At 43.4% G+C, this 17,412-nt stretch overlaps 1 protein-coding gene across 4 annotated transcripts in view; it reads left to right on the forward strand.

Moving 5' to 3' along the window:
- The window catches only part of LOC139376124 (5'-AMP-activated protein kinase subunit gamma-1-like), a 60,167-nt gene that overhangs the window by 27,705 nt on the left and 15,050 nt on the right, over positions 1–17,412 (forward strand). For 2 of the 4 annotated variants that reach the window (XR_011627881.1, XM_071118335.1), the window contains exons 1-2: positions 1,788–2,429; positions 12,944–13,173. Coding sequence is in view for 2 of the 4 variants with exons in the window: in XM_071118335.1 (XP_070974436.1) it covers positions 2,333–2,429; positions 12,944–13,173 (327 nt within the window). In the remaining 2 variants the exon portion in view is untranslated. Of the gene's footprint in view, positions 1–1,787; positions 2,430–12,943; positions 13,174–17,412 lie in introns of those variants that run through there. The other 2 variants (XR_011627880.1, XM_071118334.1) reach the window with 1 other exon arrangement.

Raw genomic sequence — 17,412 nt, forward strand, 5'->3', positions numbered from 1 at the left:
AAAAAGGTATTAGGTGAACAATAGGTAAGTAAAGAAATAAAACAACAGTAAAAATCACAGTGAAAAACAGTAGTGAGGCTATAAAAGTAGCGAGGCTACATACAGACACCGATTAGTCGGGCTGATTGAGCTAGTATGTACATGAATGTATAGTTAAAGTGACTATGCATATATGATAAACAGAGAGTAGCGGCAGCGTAAAAGGTGGGTTGTTGGGGGGCACACAATGCAAATAGTTTGGGTAGCCATTTGATTACCTGTTCAGGAGTCTTATGGCTTGGGGGTAAAATACAGTGTAGACATTTTTAATGTTGTAAATGACTATTGTAGTTGGAAATTGCTGATTTAAAAAAAAATATATATATTTTTTTTCCTATGGAGAATCTACATAGGCGTATAGAGGCCCATTATCAGCAACCGTCACTCCTGTGTTCCAATGGCACGCTGTGATAGCTAATCCAAGTTTATCATTTTAAAAGACTAATTGGTCATTAGAAAACCATTTTGCAATTATGTTAGCACAGCTGAAAACTGTTGTCCTGATTAAAGAAGCAATAAACTGACCTTCTTTAGACTTGAGTATCTGGAGCATCAGCATTTGTGGGTTCGATTAGAGGCTCAAAATGTCCAGAAACAAATAACTTTCTTCTGAAACTCGTCAGTCTATTCTTGTTCTGAGAAATGAAGGCTATTCCATGCGAGAAATTGCCAAGAAACTGAAGATCTCATACAACGCTGTGTACTACTCCCTTCACAGAACAGCGCAAGCGGTCTCTAACCTGAATAGAAAGATGAGTGGGAGGCCCGGTGCACAACTGAGCAAGAGGACAAGTGCATTAGAGTGTCTAGTTTGAGAAACAGGCACCTCACCAGTCCTCAACTGGCAGCCTCAACTGGCAGTACCCGCAGAACACCAGTCTCAACGTCAGTGAAGAGGCGACTCCAGGATGCTGAGAGAGTTCCTCTGTCCAGTGTCTGTGTTCTTTTGCCCATCTTAATCTTTTCTTTTTATTGGCCAGTCTGAGATATGGCTTTTTCTTTGTCTAGAAAGCCAGCATCCCGGAGTCGCCTCTTCACTGTAGATTTTGAGACTGTTTTGCGGGTACTATTTGAGGAAGCTGCCAGTTGAGAACTTGTGAGGCGTCTGTTGTAGAATTTTATATTATATTATATTTTATATTTATATTTAAGTGTTGAATCAAGTGTAGTTTTTTTGTACCAGTTCATCAACCATGTGCCATGGAATTGGTACATCGAAAATCTCTTTAGGCTAGCAATTCTACACCCCCACATATCTAGCGGATTAGCTGCTCAACATCAAATGACAGTTGGAAAGAGGAAGCGATGTAGACAGACTTAAGTTAGCAAAACAATTGCTTATAATCATTAGTAAACACACCCGCTATTAGGTAAAGTTTATATATATATATATGAATGTAGGACTATTTAAATGTATTTGACGGTTATATTATTTTCATGGCGGTTCCACAGTTATTCAATTACCGTTACTGCCCTGACAATCTTTCAAGTCTTTCTCTGGGTGTTCCACTATAAGTAGATGGGGATTTGAATTCTTATGTCACCTTACTGTCTTTAGTTGGATTGAGATATAGTGTGAGTGTGTATACGAAGACAGAGTGAGACCGATGTGGGTATGGTGATTTGAATGTGTTGGGGAGCGAGAAGCAGATGCTTAGCCAATCACTTTGTGTGGCCCTCCCGGGCAGGCCTCCTTTTACAGTCTGCTGACACGCGTGCTATATTAAAGAGACACCACCCAGAGCTGCACCTGACAATTTACAGCAACCAACGCCACTACTAGGGCTCTGCAGAGAGAGAGGGAGAGCAAAATAGAGCAGGGAGAGCGAGAGGAGGAGCGAAGGAGACCAGAGAGATTTTGATTGAGCTGAAGGGGAGGCAGAGATATTCTGCCTGTGTGCACTGTGCTACGCTGTGCATTATCACTTCGGAGTGATGGACTTCGTCTCACAGAGAACGTGTGGAATTTCCAGCTTTCTTTCCCTTCGTGTTCTCCAGCAAACGTGTGAGCTGCCACAGACATCAATTCCCTGAGAGGGGAGCCTGCTTCGCCTGCAGCCTCTGCTGGGCTCTGTGGACTCAGACATTTTCTGGACATTTTCAGTTTCATTCTGGCACAGATCTTTAACTTTATTGTATTTACAAACATGCATCAGGCGGAGTAGCAGGAGTAGCTCTCTCGTCACTCTTCTGGGGAGTGGTGGTGGTGCCCAATAGTTGTGACCGGTCCCTATCCTGGATGGTCATGGTCCATATTGGGTGCTGAACCCATCGCTTGAACCCACTTGTGTCCATGAAGAGGTTTGGCAGCCTGAGGAGGAGTAAGAAGCGGAAGGAGCAGGACCTGCTAGCGGAAGGAAGACGCCAGTCAGAGCCGCCATGTCTGCCTGGTAATGTCTTATGCTGTTCACATGATCACACCACTTAAATTGTCTATAAAAGTGTCTAACTGCGTAGTATACACTGAGTGTATAAAACATTAGGAACACCTTCCTAGTATTGAGTTGCACCCCCTATTCCCCTCAGAACAGCTTCAATTCGTTGAAGCATGGACTCTACAAGGGGTCGAAAGTGTTCCACAGGGATGCTGGCCCATGTTGACTCCAATGCTTCCCACAGTTGTGTCACGTTGGCTGGATGTCCTTTGGGTGGTGGACCATTCTTGATACACACAGGAAGCTGCTGAGCGTGAAAAACCCAGCAGCGATTGCAGTTCTTGACACACTCAAACCGGTGCGCCTGGCACCTACTGCCATACCCCATTCAAAGGTTCTTAAATCTTTTGTCTTGTCCATTCACCTTCTGAATGGCACACATACATAATCCATATCTCGATGCATGTCTCTTTAACCTGTCTCCTCCCTCTACACTGATTGAAGTGCATTTAACAGGTGACATCCAGATGGGATCATGGCTTTCACTTGGATTCACCTGGTCAGTCTATGTCATGGAAAAAGCAGGTACTCTTATGTTTTGTGCGCCCCGTTTATGACGGGCCACAAGACAGTATATGTTGAATATATTATCCTTCCCTCAAGGTCTCTTTTAGATTCCATCCTGGATCAACAATCGCACTCAGAATAAATGTTTCTTATCGGAGCAGTCAAATGGACCCTCTATTAATACAGTAGGAGTAGTACAGTATAAACGGCATATACATTTTGTAACAAGTACAGTAAGGTAGACATCACCCTGCTGATCCAGACGGTAAAAACAGAGCATCCATTTTGTAATTGGCACTGCAGCTACATATAGGGGCTGCTGACAGCTCGAAGGTCTTTATGGCCGGTGTCCCTCGGAAACATTTGCGATTTTTTTTTAAACGTTGTACAGTGAGGATATGAGACGGTAAACTAACATGTTTGCATGTTTTTTCATTCAATCTAACTCATCGTGATTTAAGAGTAGTCTGGTGCTACATGAAATGGTAATTGATAGTCCTGCTGCTTGAGCTGGGTGATAATACGACGCTGTTATTTTTGACCCACATCTGTTAGTCTCCATGTAATCATCGCTGCTCTGATTTGGAACGTTAAGCTTTATGAAAATGACGGTGTCTCTCCTCCAGGAGTGTCAGGGACAGGGTCATCACACTGGATACATGGGGTTTTATGATGTTGCCTTTGGAACATCTCACTGGATGCTTGGGCCGCATGAACTCCACAGCTCCTAAGGGGTGGGCTAACCTCTGGTTGACCTTTAGCCCTAGTCTGACCTGGGATCAGTGGAGGAAGAGGTCAAGGCCCTACTGTCATTATGATGTGAACCTGTATGTGTAAACCCATATGTGGTGCTCAGTTTATTTTGGTCTGGCCCTATACTGTATGTGCTGTTGCCAAGTCTTCTATGGTTACAGCATGACAATAATAGAGGAGATTGACATGTCAACAATAGAAGAGTTGTCTACACAACAGCATGTACAGTATGGGACCAGGCTAGAAGAGTTGTCTGCACAACAGCACGTACAGTATGGGACCAGGCTAGAAGAGTTGTCTGCACTACAGCACGTACAGTATGGGACCAGGCTAGAAGAGTTGTCTGCACTACAGCACGTACAGTATGGGACCAGGCTAGAAGAGTTGTCTGCACTACAGCACGTACAGTATGGGACCAGGCTAGAAGAGTTGTCTGCACAACAGCACGTACAGTATGGGACCAGGCTAGAAGAGTTGTCTGCACAACAGCATGTACAGTATGGGACCAGGCTAGAAGAGTTGTCTGCACTACAGCACGTACAGTATGGGACCAGGCTACATTTTAGTGCTGTGTTTATTATACATGGAGAGCACAATGTGATGAGACTACAGCCATAAGTAATAAATCAGTAGCACTTTACTAAAAGCCAACAGGTGTAATGCATTTTGATGTGGTTTAAATGCAAGATTTCAGCAGCATGTATGACCCCATTATAGTTGAATAATGATCCTGACAGCACCTTTTGACAGCAACTATCTCGTATAGTTACTAAGCTCGTTTTAAACAATTTACATACATAGATGTGAGGTCTGATGTAAGGTTTGAGCTCACATGTCATGTAGTGTAAGGGAAAGGGGGAATATTAAGGATTTACAAAATGTACTGCCCACACACACTCGCGCCCACACACACTCGCACACTCACAATCATATACACACACACACAAACACACACACGTATTACACAAGGGTGATCAGGGATGGTTGTTGCTGTGTCTCCCTAAGGAGTTTGTGTGAGTCCCACAAACCCCTTACATACAGTGCCTTCGGAATGTATTCAGTTCATTCACTTTTTCCACATTTTGTTACGTTACAGCCTTATTCTAAAATTGATTAAATAAATACAAATCCTCAACAATCTACACACAATACCCCATAATGACAAAGCGAAGTAGGTTTTTAGATATTTTTGCCAATTTATTAAAAGCAAAAAAACAGATCTTATTTACATACACTACCGTTCAAAAGTTTGGGGTCACTTAGAAATGTCCTTTTTTTGGAAGAAAAGCATTTTTTTTGTCATTTTTAAACATCAAATTGATCAGAAATACAGTGTAGACATTGTTAATGTTGTAAATGACTATTGTAGCTGGAAACGGCAGATTTTTTTTATGGAAGTTCTCTGCTTCCAATGACTGAAGCTGGAGACTCCTATCTCCCTCACTAGCTTTAAGCACCAGCTGTCAGAGCATCTCACAGATCACTGCACCTGTACATAGCCAATCTATAAACAGCCCATCCAACTACCTCATCCCCATACTGTATTTATTTATTTATCTTGCTCCTTTGCACCCCAGTATCTATACTTGCACATTCATCTTCTGCACATCTACCATTCCAGTGTTTAATTGCTATTTTGTAATTACTTCACCACCATGACCTCTTTATCGCCTTCACTCCATTTTCTTACCTCATTTGTATATAGACTTTTTCTTTTTTCCTACTGTATTATTGACTGTATGTTTTGTTTATTCCATGTGTAACTCTGTGTTGTTGTATGTGTGGAACTGCTATGCTTTATCTTGGCCAGGTCGCAGTTGCAAATGAGAACTTGTTCTCAACTAGCCTACCTGGTTAAATAAAGGTGAAATAAACGTCTGGAGGAAGCCTGGCACCATCCCTACGGTGAAGCATGGTGGCGGTAGCAACGTGCTGTGGGGATGTTTTTCAGTGGCAGGGACTAGGAGACTCGTCAAGATCGAGGTAAAGATGAACGGAGCAAAGTACAGAGAGATCATTGATGAAAACAGCTCCAGAGCGCTCAGGACCTCCGATTGAGGCGAAGGTTCACCTTCCAACAGGACAACGACCCTAAGCACACAGCGAAGACAATGCAGGAGTGGCTTCGGGGCAAGTCTGAATGTCCTTGAGTGGCCCAACCAGAACTGCAAACATCTCTGGAGAGACCTGAAAATAGCTGTGCAGCAACGCTCCCCATCCAACCTGACAGAGCTTGAGAGGATCTGCAAAGAAGAATGAGAGAATCTCTCCAAATACAGGTGTGCCAAGCTTGTAGCGTCATACCCAAGAAGACTCAAGGCTGTAATCGCTGCCAAAGGTGCTTCAAGAAAGTACTATGTGAAGGGTCTGAATACTTATATAAATGTCATATTTCAGTTTTTTTTTTGCTAACATTTCTAAAAACCTGTTTTTGCTTTGTCATTATGGGATATTGTGTGTAGATTGATGAGGGACAAAAAACATTTAATCAATTTTAGAATAAGGCTGTAATGTAACGAAATGTGGAAAAAGTCAAGGGGTCTTTATACTTTCCGAATGCACTGTACATCAGACAGCCAGGTCAGATCATAGTGCTGATGAACTCAAAACCACAGTCTCATAACCCAACATGGCTGACAGCCCAGTCACCCCTTTCAAACTCCTAAGGGAAATCTGCCACTCACCACTGCAGATCAGAAACACTGATTGCTTAATGTTGAGGCCAAGCAGTATTGTGACACCTGCCTTCCTCCTTAGACTTAATGGAAAGAACATTGGCCAATATGATGCCGTCACAGTCTTAGTTCACCATTGCCCTTTTATACACAAAGCTTTTCAGTGTTTTCAAAATGTAGTGTTACACAATCTGGCATGCTGAATTAGATGTTGATTGTTGGGTGTTTCAGTTAACCAACTGAGGGGCCAGTCTGCAAAATCCATTGGGCCAGAGCTGGTCCATGGACTAGACGCAGGGGTGGGCAACTCCTCGAGGGCCTGATTGGTGTCACACTTTTCCTCCATCCCTAGTAAACACAGCTGATTAATCAAATGCCATTCTAAACTGAAGATCATGATTAGGTGATTGGAGTCAGGTGTGTTAGCTGGGGCTGGGGCAAAACTGTGATACCAATCAGGCCCTGGAGGACTGGTGTTGCCCACCCCTGGAGAGGTTAAGAAACACTGGTATAGATGACCTCGGTACCCCATGTGGTGTATTCCCCCTCCCCTCCCTGTGTGTTTGGTGAGGAGGGCCTCCCTCCCTGCTGTCCCTCTGTGTTATCTTCTCCTACGGAATGTGCCACAACAGCATAGCTAAAATAAGACACCAAAACGACTGAAGAGAGGGCTGGTATTAGCCAGCTAAATGTCAGGAGATAGTGGAGATGTGTTTTTGTGTGACACGATGAATGCCTGTGCAGATTTATCCTCTTCAATGAAGTTGAGCTTTCATTAGATGGTATATCGGTTTACTTTTGAATGTAACCTCCATTTAGTATTCAGTCCCTTTTATTTGAACGCAGTATAAGCAGAAGTCAGTGTGTGCGCTGTATGGTTTACTAGGGGGTTCTATACACAGCCATAAAATTAGAATTATAACAAGTACTCAAAAGAGAAGGTAGTGAATTAGTTTGTATGCCACCAATCCAAAACCATGCATGGCTTAAAATGACTAGTATAAATCGTAAAATATGTCAGTTTCACTTAAGGTCGAGAGGTTTGACAACTATACCGCATAAAATTCAACATAGTTGGGAACATTTTTATAGTCCCAATACCGTGACATCAGGATTATGAACTGATGTACAAAACAACATTTGACGCATCAATCCATTATTTTCAATATAAATTATGATATTTTCGCTACAAAAAGACTGCTCAATATATTGGGCATTGAACAGTCAGCCCTGTGCAGACTCTGCCACGAGGAAACAGGATCAGTAGTTCATCTCTTTTCGTCTTTGGAGTCAGGTCCAGAAGGGGTTTTAAGTCATGTCTGTGTTCAGATGGACCTACAACAGTACTATAAGGAGATCTGAAAAACCATGATCAATCAATGGGAAATATGATTATACTCTTAAAAGTCAAGTATACATTTTTAGGGCAATCTCTGTAGAAATGGTACGAGTAGAGCGGTTCAAGACCTTCGTAAGACAGTAAAATATAAGGATGTATTGTAAAATGGTAATATACTGGGGAAAAAATGTGTTAGTCTGTGGATATCTGTGGGGGGAATTAAGATTAGAGGGATTGGTTGAATTGACGACGTACTTGAGGTCCAGTAAAAATAGGAGACTATGTACACTGAACAAAAATATAAACGCAACATGTAAAGTGTTGGTCACATGTTTCATGAGCTGAAATCAAAGATCCCAGAAATTTTCCATATGCACAAAAAGCTTATTTCTCTCAAATGTTGTGCACAAATTTGTTTACATCCCTGTTAGTGAGCATTTCTCCTTTGCCAAGATAATCCTTCCACCGGCCAGGTGTGGCATATCAAGAAGCTGATTAAATAGCATAATCATTACACAGGTTCACCTTGTGCTGGGGACAATAAAAGGCAACGCTGAAATGTACAGTTTTGTCACACAACACAATCCCAAAGATGTCTCAAGTTTTGAGGGAGCGTGCAATTGGCATGCTGACTGCAGGAATGTCCTCCAGAGTTGTTGCCAGATAATTTAATGTTAATTTCTCTACCATAAGCTGCCTTCAATGTCATTTTTTGAGGGAATTTGGCAGTGGGGTTATGGTATGTGCAGGCATAATCTACAGACAGTGAACACAATTGCATTTTATCGATGGCAATATCGTGAAGAGATCCTGAGGTCCATTGTAAGTGTCGTTGTATAATGATTGGAGACAGGCGCAGGAATACGAAAGTTTTTTAAAATTTCACTACCCAAAATGGCATACGTCATGAACATGAATGGGACAAACCCCAAAACCAGCACCTGTGTGTGTGTGTGTGTGTGTGTGTGTGTGTGTGTGTGTGTGTGTGTGTGTGTGTGTGTGTGTGTGTGTGTGTGTGTGTGTGTGTGTGTGTGTGTGTGTGTGTGTGTGTGTGTGTGTGTGTGTGTGTGTGTATATATAACACAGGGCTGTGACCCAAACAAAGGGCGAGGTGTAAAACTCTAATAAATACACTGGATGAGACCCGTAATAACAAGCGCACAGTAAAACACAACCCGATACAACAGAGCACAGGTACTCACAAGACCAACGGACATGGAACAATAATCAACCAGGACAATGGGGAACAGAGGGCACGTACATACACGTACTAATCAGGGGGAATGGGAACCAGGTGTGTGTAATCAGACAAGACAGTCCGGGGTTGGTGGTAATGATCCAGTTCAGTGACATCTAGAAAGATGGTGACATAGACCTCCGGAGCTGGTGAACGGAATGAACAGCAGTACCGGGGAATCCGTGACTGAGGCCCATTTTTTATATTGTTTAAAATTTAAATTTAAGGTATCTGTGATCAACAGATGCATATCTGTATTCCCAGTCATTGACTGATTTCCTCATATGAACTGTAACTCAGTAAAATCTTTGAATATAACTTTTGTGTGTGTACACAAATACATACAGTTGAAGTCAGAAGTTTACATACACTTAGGTTGGAGTCATTAAAACTCGTTTTTCAACCACTCCACAAATTTCTTGTTACCAAAACTATAGTGTTGGCAAGTCGGTTAGGACATCTACTTTGTGCATGACACAAGTCATTTTTCCAACAATTGTTTACAGACAGATTATTTCACTTATAATTCAATGTATCACAATTCCAGTGGGTCAGAAGTTTACATACACTAAGTTGACTGTACCTTTAAACAGTTTGGAAAATTCCAGAAAATTATGTCATAGCTTTAGAAGCTTCTGATAGGCTAATTGACATAATTTGAGTCAATTGGAGTTGTACCTATGGATGTATTTCAAGGCCTACCTTCAAACTCAGTGCCTCTTTGCTTGACATCATGGGAAAATCAAAAGAAATCAGCCAAGCCTCAGGAAAAAAATGGTAGACCTCCATAAGTCTGGTTCATCCTTGGGAGAAATTTTCAAACACCTGAAGGTACCATGTTCATCTGTACAAACAATAGCACGCAAGTATAAACACCATGGGACCACACAGCTGTCATACCGCTCAGGAAGGAGACGCGTACTGTCTCCTAGAGATGAATGTACTTTGGTGCGAAAAGTGCAAATCAAAATCAGTTAACAGCAGCAAAGAACCTTGTGAAGATGCTGGAGGAAACAGGTACGAATGTATCTATATTCACAGTAAAACAAGTCCTATATCGACATAACCTGAATGGCCACTAAGCAAGGAAGAAGTGACTGCTCCAAAACCGCCATAAAAAAGCCAGACTACGATTTGCAATTGCACATGGAGACAAAGATCGTACTTTTTGGAGAAAGGTCCTCTGGTCTGATGAAACAAAAATATAACTGTTTAGCCATAATGACAATCGAAGGAAAAAAGGGGAGGCTTGCAAGCTGAAGAACACCATCCCAACCGTGAAGCACGGGGGTGGCAGCATCATGTTGTGGGGGTGCTTTGCTGCAGTTGGGACTGGTGCACTTCACAAAATAGATGGCATCATGAGGGAGGATAATTGTGGATATATTGAAGCAACATCTCAAGACATCAGTCAGGAAGTTAAAGCTTGGTCGCAAATGGGTCTTCCAAATGGACAATGACCCCAAGCATACTTCCAAAGTTATGGCTTAAGGACAACAAAGTCAAGGTATTGGAGTGGCCATCACAAAGCCCTAACCTCAATACTATAGAATATCTGTGGGCAAAACTGAAAAAGCGTGTGCGAGCAAGGAGGCCTAAAAACCTGACTCAGTTACACCAGCTCTGTCAGGAGGAATGGGCCAAAATTCACCCAACTTATTGTGGGAAGCTTGTGGAAGGCTACCCGAAACGTTTGACCCAAGTTAAACAATTTAAAGGCAAAGCTACAATATACTAATTGAGCTTCTGACCCACTGGGAATGTGATGAAAGAAATCAAAGCTGAAATAAATCATTCTCTCTACTATTATTCTGACATTTCACATTCTTAAATTAAAATGTTGATCCTAACTGACCTAAGACAGGGAATTTTAACTAGGATTAAATGTCAGGAATTGTGGAAAAACTGAGTTTAAATGTATTTGGCGAAGGTGTATGTAAACTTCCGACTTCAACTGAATATTGAATTGCAATGTTTTCCACCAGATCCTCCAACCAGTTGGGTTGGTAAAATAGAATGAGTGATCAGAAATAATGCAAGCAAGGTTATTTGATAGACTAATCTGTCTTCTAGCAAAAAAAATGGTTTATTTATGTTTCTGCTGTGTAATGCAACCTGGGAAGTGGTCGTTTTTCAGATCAAACATCATTTAGTTTGCTTGAACAATTTACATTTCGGTTCAAGTAATCCCTAATCACCTCCGCTGTTACGACAGTGTGCCTTCATAAGGCAGTTATGACTTATAGTTCTATAGGTGATTTGATAGATCAGTGAGTGGTGGTTTGAATGTCAAAGTGAAGTTGTTGATAAGTTACTGGAGATGAGCAGAGTCCCATGGCAGTCCCATGGTCTAGTGGAGGAAATGTGAACCACTTGGTACGCATCACCCACGTCACTGGAAGTGTGGCCTCAGAAATATGTCAGCAGGGTGGGGCTCAGGCCATGTGTGTGGGTGGGTGTCATATGTCAACCCGTTCCCCGTGCTGGGTCGTGACTGCTGAGGGCCATGTGAGGGCTGTCATGTGATCAAGCGGCAGCCTCGACCTGACAGACACTGCCAGAACAGGAGCCTGCTAGCCTCTCAGGCAGCTGTCCAATAATACTATGGCCAGGCTGAATCACTGTTAGTTCTTTATGGTATACTGTACACTAGATACCGATAACTGCCAAAATAAGGGAACACTTGAGTAAATGAGGGATACAAAGTATATTGAGAGCAGGTGGTTCCACACGGGTGTGGTTCCTGAGTTAATTAACCGATTCACATCCCATCCTGCTTAGGGTCATGTATAAACATGCCCAGTTGCCCATTATTTTGGCTACCATAGAAGAAGAAGTCTGTGACTTTGAAAGAGGGGTCTCAAAGGAGAATAGGGGGTTTAAAGGGTGTGTGTGTGTGATTGCATGTGTGTGTGTCTCAGTCACCAGATCTCAACCCAAATGAAAACTTATGGGAGATTCTGGAATGGTGCCTAAGACATCGTTTTTCCATCAAGAAAACACCAAATGATAGAATTTCTAGTGGAAGAATGGGGTCATATCCCTCCAATAGAGTTCCAGACACTTGTAGAATCTATAATGCGCATTGAAGCTGTTCTGGCGGCTCGTGGTGGCCCAAAGCCCTACTAAGATGCTTTATTTTGGCATTTACCTGTATCTCTTCACTGATTTATGATATGATACACATCATCAAGGCTGGGTAATGGCACAGTGGTAGTGGTAGTAGTACATGAAGCTAGGAATAGAGGAAGGATGGATCGATAACTATATTCCACTCTATTGTTAATTGCCAGAATATAGATGTTCTTCACATTTATTTGATTGAAATTTGAACCAGCTTTGGATACATTTTTTAGGTATTCAAAGATGTTCTCTGATACTGTGTGTTGGTCCAACCCGTTCCTGACAACCTACATACAGTACATTCAAATAGGTCTACTGTAGTTGTCATAGGACTCACAAGCTTTGCTTGCACTGCAGTGATCCACTGAAATCAATTGATTGCTGTTCTTTAGGGACATGGTGGGCTGGATATTTTCATTATTTTCTTGGCAGGTTTCCAGGCCCTGGCAGCACTTAACACACATGTTGTGAATGGAAAATCCCATCAGCAAGCTCAATTCAGATGATTCATCTGAAGGAATCAAGCATTATTGACCCATCAGCTTTGCTGATGATAAATGAGGATACTTAATGATATTCCAATCAATATTGTTCTGAAAAGCAAAATATCTTGGGGAGCCACTCCACTATTACAGTATCATGTGACAAGCACAAACTATGTTGAAAGGGTACAGTATATCCCAATCAGAAAGGACATAATTGAGTTGAGATTGACTGTGAACATTGCAACAGCACTACAGGAGATGTCTAGGGAAACTCCATGTATAAATGGCAGGCCTGTGTAGACCAGTGCTAACTGCTAATCCTTTCTCTGGTCTTTGTTTTTCTTCCACAGTCTCCGGCCTCTCGTCTTCCCCCACCCCACCCAGCACCCCCACCCAGGCCCCTAGCCAGTCCATGCTGTTCCCCCAGGAGGTTCACCAGAGTGTCCCTGAACGTCTGGGCCGCTCCCTCTCATCACCCCCACCAGACACCGGACAGCGCCTCAGCCTGCCCACCTCTGCCAAGCCCTCCTCCTCTCCAATATCCTACGCCTTCCCACTGCCCCAAGCTACCTCACAGCCAGTGAGTGATACCACTTACTACCTACTACACCAACTGCTGGTTTAGGCTGTGTGTTAGTGGCAGTGATAATTGATTGTGCAGTGAAGCAATATTGCAGGGTTGCCGAGGAAAAGTGGTGTAAGGGAGAAGCTGAGGTGATTTTCTGTGAGTCTCCTAGACCAGGGGTTCCCAACCTTTTTCCCCCAGGGCACCCTTTTTCACATTGTTTAATGCCCCCCCCCCCCCCCCCCCACCTTTCAATTATTGTTATTAAATACAACACCAGCCTGATTTTTCTTTTATTTGAGGGACCTAGGAAAATGTTGTTGTTTTAAAATAAATAGATTAACAAGAATTATGTCTTTAAGATAAGAGGTAAGATAGTACTTTATTAATCCCCCAGAGGAACATTTTTGTTGCACCAGCCAATAGATATATTACCAATAAATACACCATAAAAACACAACAAGAACACACAGACACTAAGAGCAGCACATCATCAATGAATATAAAAATGAAGTGTTCGTGTTAAAAAGCCTCATAGCATATGGTAAAAAGGATTTCTGTCTGCCAACATCTGTCTGCCATCAAACTGCAATGCTCCAGGCAGATACTGTGGAGGTAGCTAGTGTTGGCCTCTATACTGCTGAGCTTTTTGAGGATCCTCTTATCCAGGGTGGGCTCTAGATTGTCCTGGTGGGTGCTAATGGTAGATCCAGTCTTCTTTGTGATTTTGTTTAGCCTGTCTCTAATGATGTTAGCCCCCCGAGCAGATTACGCTGTAAAACAGGACACTAGACACAACGCTATTAAAAAAACATTTGGAGCATTTTTGAGCAGACATCAAAGGATCTGAGCTTCCTCAAAAAGAATAGCCTTTACTGAGCTTTTTTGAAAAACCATGGAGGTGTTCTCTTTCCACTGCTGCTTATCGTCAATCACCAACCCCAGGTATTTGTACGAGTCCACCCTTTCCACAGTGATGATCACAGGAGATGCGCTCCTTCTTCCTCCTGAAGTCTATCAGCTCTTTGGTTTTAGACGCATTAAAAGCTCCAGGTGGTTTTAGATGCGCCATGCCACAAATGAGGATATTTCCTCCCTGTGTGGGAGTCATCATCCTTCGTGTTGTAGCCTACAATGCCTGAATCATCTGAAAACGTTTGTAGTTGACAGGAGGCTTGGGCGTGCCGGCTGTCTGCTGTGTAGAGGGTGAAGAGGAATGGTGACTGGAGGCTTGGGCGTGCCGGCTGTCTGCTGTGTAGAGGGTGAAGAGGAATGGTGACAGGAGGCTTGGGTGTAACTGCATGACCTGTGGTTTGCAGGCTAGAAGATTGGCTTGATATTGTTGGAAGGCACTGGAAAACTCTAATAGCATAATGCGGCCTGCTCTCTCCAAGTGCATATTCCATACCTATCTTGGCCTGGTTGGCAAACTGCAGGGAGTCAAGAAACCCCTGCACCTGCTGCTTAAGTTGTGCAAGGACCACTCTCTCAAACGCCTTCATCAACTGAGAAGTGAGTGCAACAGGCCTGACATTTAGCTCTGTCTCTTGGAGTTTTTGGGAACAGGCACAATGCAGGAGGATTTCCACTGTGTAGGTACAGTAGAGGTAGACAGTGACTGTATTTGTATTTATTATGGATCCCCATTAGCTGTTGCCAAGGCAGCATCTACTCTTCATAGGGTTCAGCAAAATGAAGGCAGTTATACAATTTTAAAAACATTATAATACAACAGATTTCACAACACATTGTGGACCCTCAGGCCACTACTCTACATCACAAAATCCATGTGTACATGTGTGTATAGTGCGTATGTTATCATGTGTGTCTATGCGTGTGTCTATGCCTGTGTGTGTCTCTTCGTAGTCCCCGCTGTTCCACTAAGCCGGGTGGACACTACACGACTTTCACAATTCTAACATTGCTGAGCCTCTTACTTTAAACGACCGTCTTTCCTCAAATAAAATCAAATTAATCACGCGCGCCGAATACAACAGGTGTAGGTAGACCTTACAGTGAAATGCTTACTTACGAACCCCTAACCAACAGAGAAGTTTCAAAAAAATATGCATCAGAATTAGAGATAAAAGTAACAAGTAATTAAAGTGCAGCAGTAAAAAATAACAATATATACAGGAGGTGCCAGTACAGAGTCAGTGTGCGGGGGCACCGCTTAGTTGAGGTAGTATGTACATGTAGGTAGAGTTCATTAAAGTGACTATGCATAGATGACAACAGAGAGTGGCAGTGGTGTGGAGCAATGCGAGTAGTCTGGTTAGCCATTTGATTAGATGTTCAGGAGTCTTAGGGATAGAAGCTGTTTAGAAGCCTCTTGGACCTAGACTTGGCGCTCCGGTACCACTTGCAGTGCGGTAGCAGAGAGAACAGTTTGACTGGGGTGGCTGGAGTCTTTGACAGTTTTTAGGGCCTTCCTCTGACACCGCCTGGTATAGAGGTCCTGGATGGCAGGAAGCTTATCCCCAGTGATGTACTGGGCCGTATGCAACTACCCTCTAGTGCCTTAAGGTCAGAGGCTGAGCAGTTGCCATACCAGGCAGTGATGCAACCAAGCACGACTCAGGATGCTCTCGATCGTGCCGCTGTAGAACCTTTTGAGGATCTCAGGACCCATGCCAAATCTTTTTAGTTTCCTGAGGGGCAATGGGCTTTGCCGTGCCCTCTTCACGACTGTCATGGTGTGCTTGAACCATGTTAGTTGTTGGTGATGTGGACACCAAGGAACTTGAAGCTCTCAACCTGCTCCACTGCAGCCCTGTCTGAGAATGGGGGCATGCTCGGTCCTCATTTTCCTGTAGTCCACAATCATTCTCTTGATCACGTTGAGGGAGAGGTTGTTGTCCTGGCACTACATGGCCAGGTCTCTGACATCCTCCCTATAGGCTGTCTCGTTGTTGTCAGGCCTACCACTGTTGTGTCATCAGCAAATTTAATGATGGTGTTGGAGTCGTGCTTGGCCATTCAGTCATGGGAGTACAGGAGGGAACTGAGCACGCACCCTTGAGGGGCCCCGATGTGTTGTTACCTACCCTTACCACCTGGGGGCGGCCCGTCACGAAGTCCAGGATCCAGTTGCAGAAGGAGGTGTTTAGTCCCAGGGTCCTTAGCTTATTGATGAGCTTTGAGGGCACTATGGTGTTGAACGCTGAGCTGTAGTCAATGGCATTCTCACATAGGTGTTCCTTTTGTCCAGGTGGGAAAGGGCAGTGTGGAGTGCAATAGAGACTGCATCATCTGTGGGGTGTTATGCAAATTGGAGTGGGTCTTGGGTTTCTGGGATGATGGTGTTGATGTGAGCCATGACCAGCCATTCATAGCACTTCATGGCTACAGACGTGAGAGCTACTGGTCGGTAGTCATTTAGGCAGGTTACCTTAGTGTTCTTGGGCAGAGGCACTATGGTGATCTGCTTAAAACATATTGGTATTATAGACTCGGACAGGGACAGGTTGAAAATGTCAGTGAAGACACTTGCTAGTTGGTCAGCGCATGCTCGCTGTACACATCCTGGTAATCCGTCTGGCCCTGCGGCCTTGTGAATGTTGACCCGTCTAAAAGTCTTACTCACATCAGCTGCAGAGAGCGCGATTCCTGTAGTTTTTTGTGTGTTGCCTACGTAGTGGTGCGTACACTAAACGATCTGGCACAGACGGTGATCACACACTACAAGATTCTTCACTTGGATTTTCGATGCCATGCTGTCTGGCAAAATCTATGATGTGATTCGATTTACGTAGCTACAAGCTGTTGCTCAAAGCAGCCTCATAAACATTCAGTCAGACATTCACGCTTGCCATACAGCTTTGAAATATCTAGCCAACATTTTGAATTGAATAGCATTGCTTGTGAACTTCAGAGCTGTAACGATTTGTCACTTTGGCTTTGTTTGAAGGCAAGTACAAACACATACTGGTAGTAGTCATCACTCCTGCTCGAGAGTCTCCACATTCTGGGTGAAGCGAAACAACGTCATCTCACTGGCTTCTTCTCTGGCGAGCTGTCATTGGCTATTGCTGATTATCGTTCTCAAAACATGTCGTTGCATATCTCACACTACAAGAGCGTTGCAGATTTTGTGCCAATTAAAATCAAACCTGTTTGAAAATATCAGGACGTCTGGGACTGCTCAAAGACTAAATGTGCCTTTGGCCCGCTCACATTAAACGAGTGACGGCCGCGCGCCCCAAGTTGGCAATGACAAGGGGATTTTGTCTCCAATCTCACAAACTTGTCTGG

This window comes from Oncorhynchus clarkii, chromosome 20 (assembly GCF_045791955.1).
Source record: "Oncorhynchus clarkii lewisi isolate Uvic-CL-2024 chromosome 20, UVic_Ocla_1.0, whole genome shotgun sequence".
Lineage (NCBI taxonomy): Eukaryota > Metazoa > Chordata > Actinopteri > Salmoniformes > Salmonidae > Oncorhynchus > Oncorhynchus clarkii.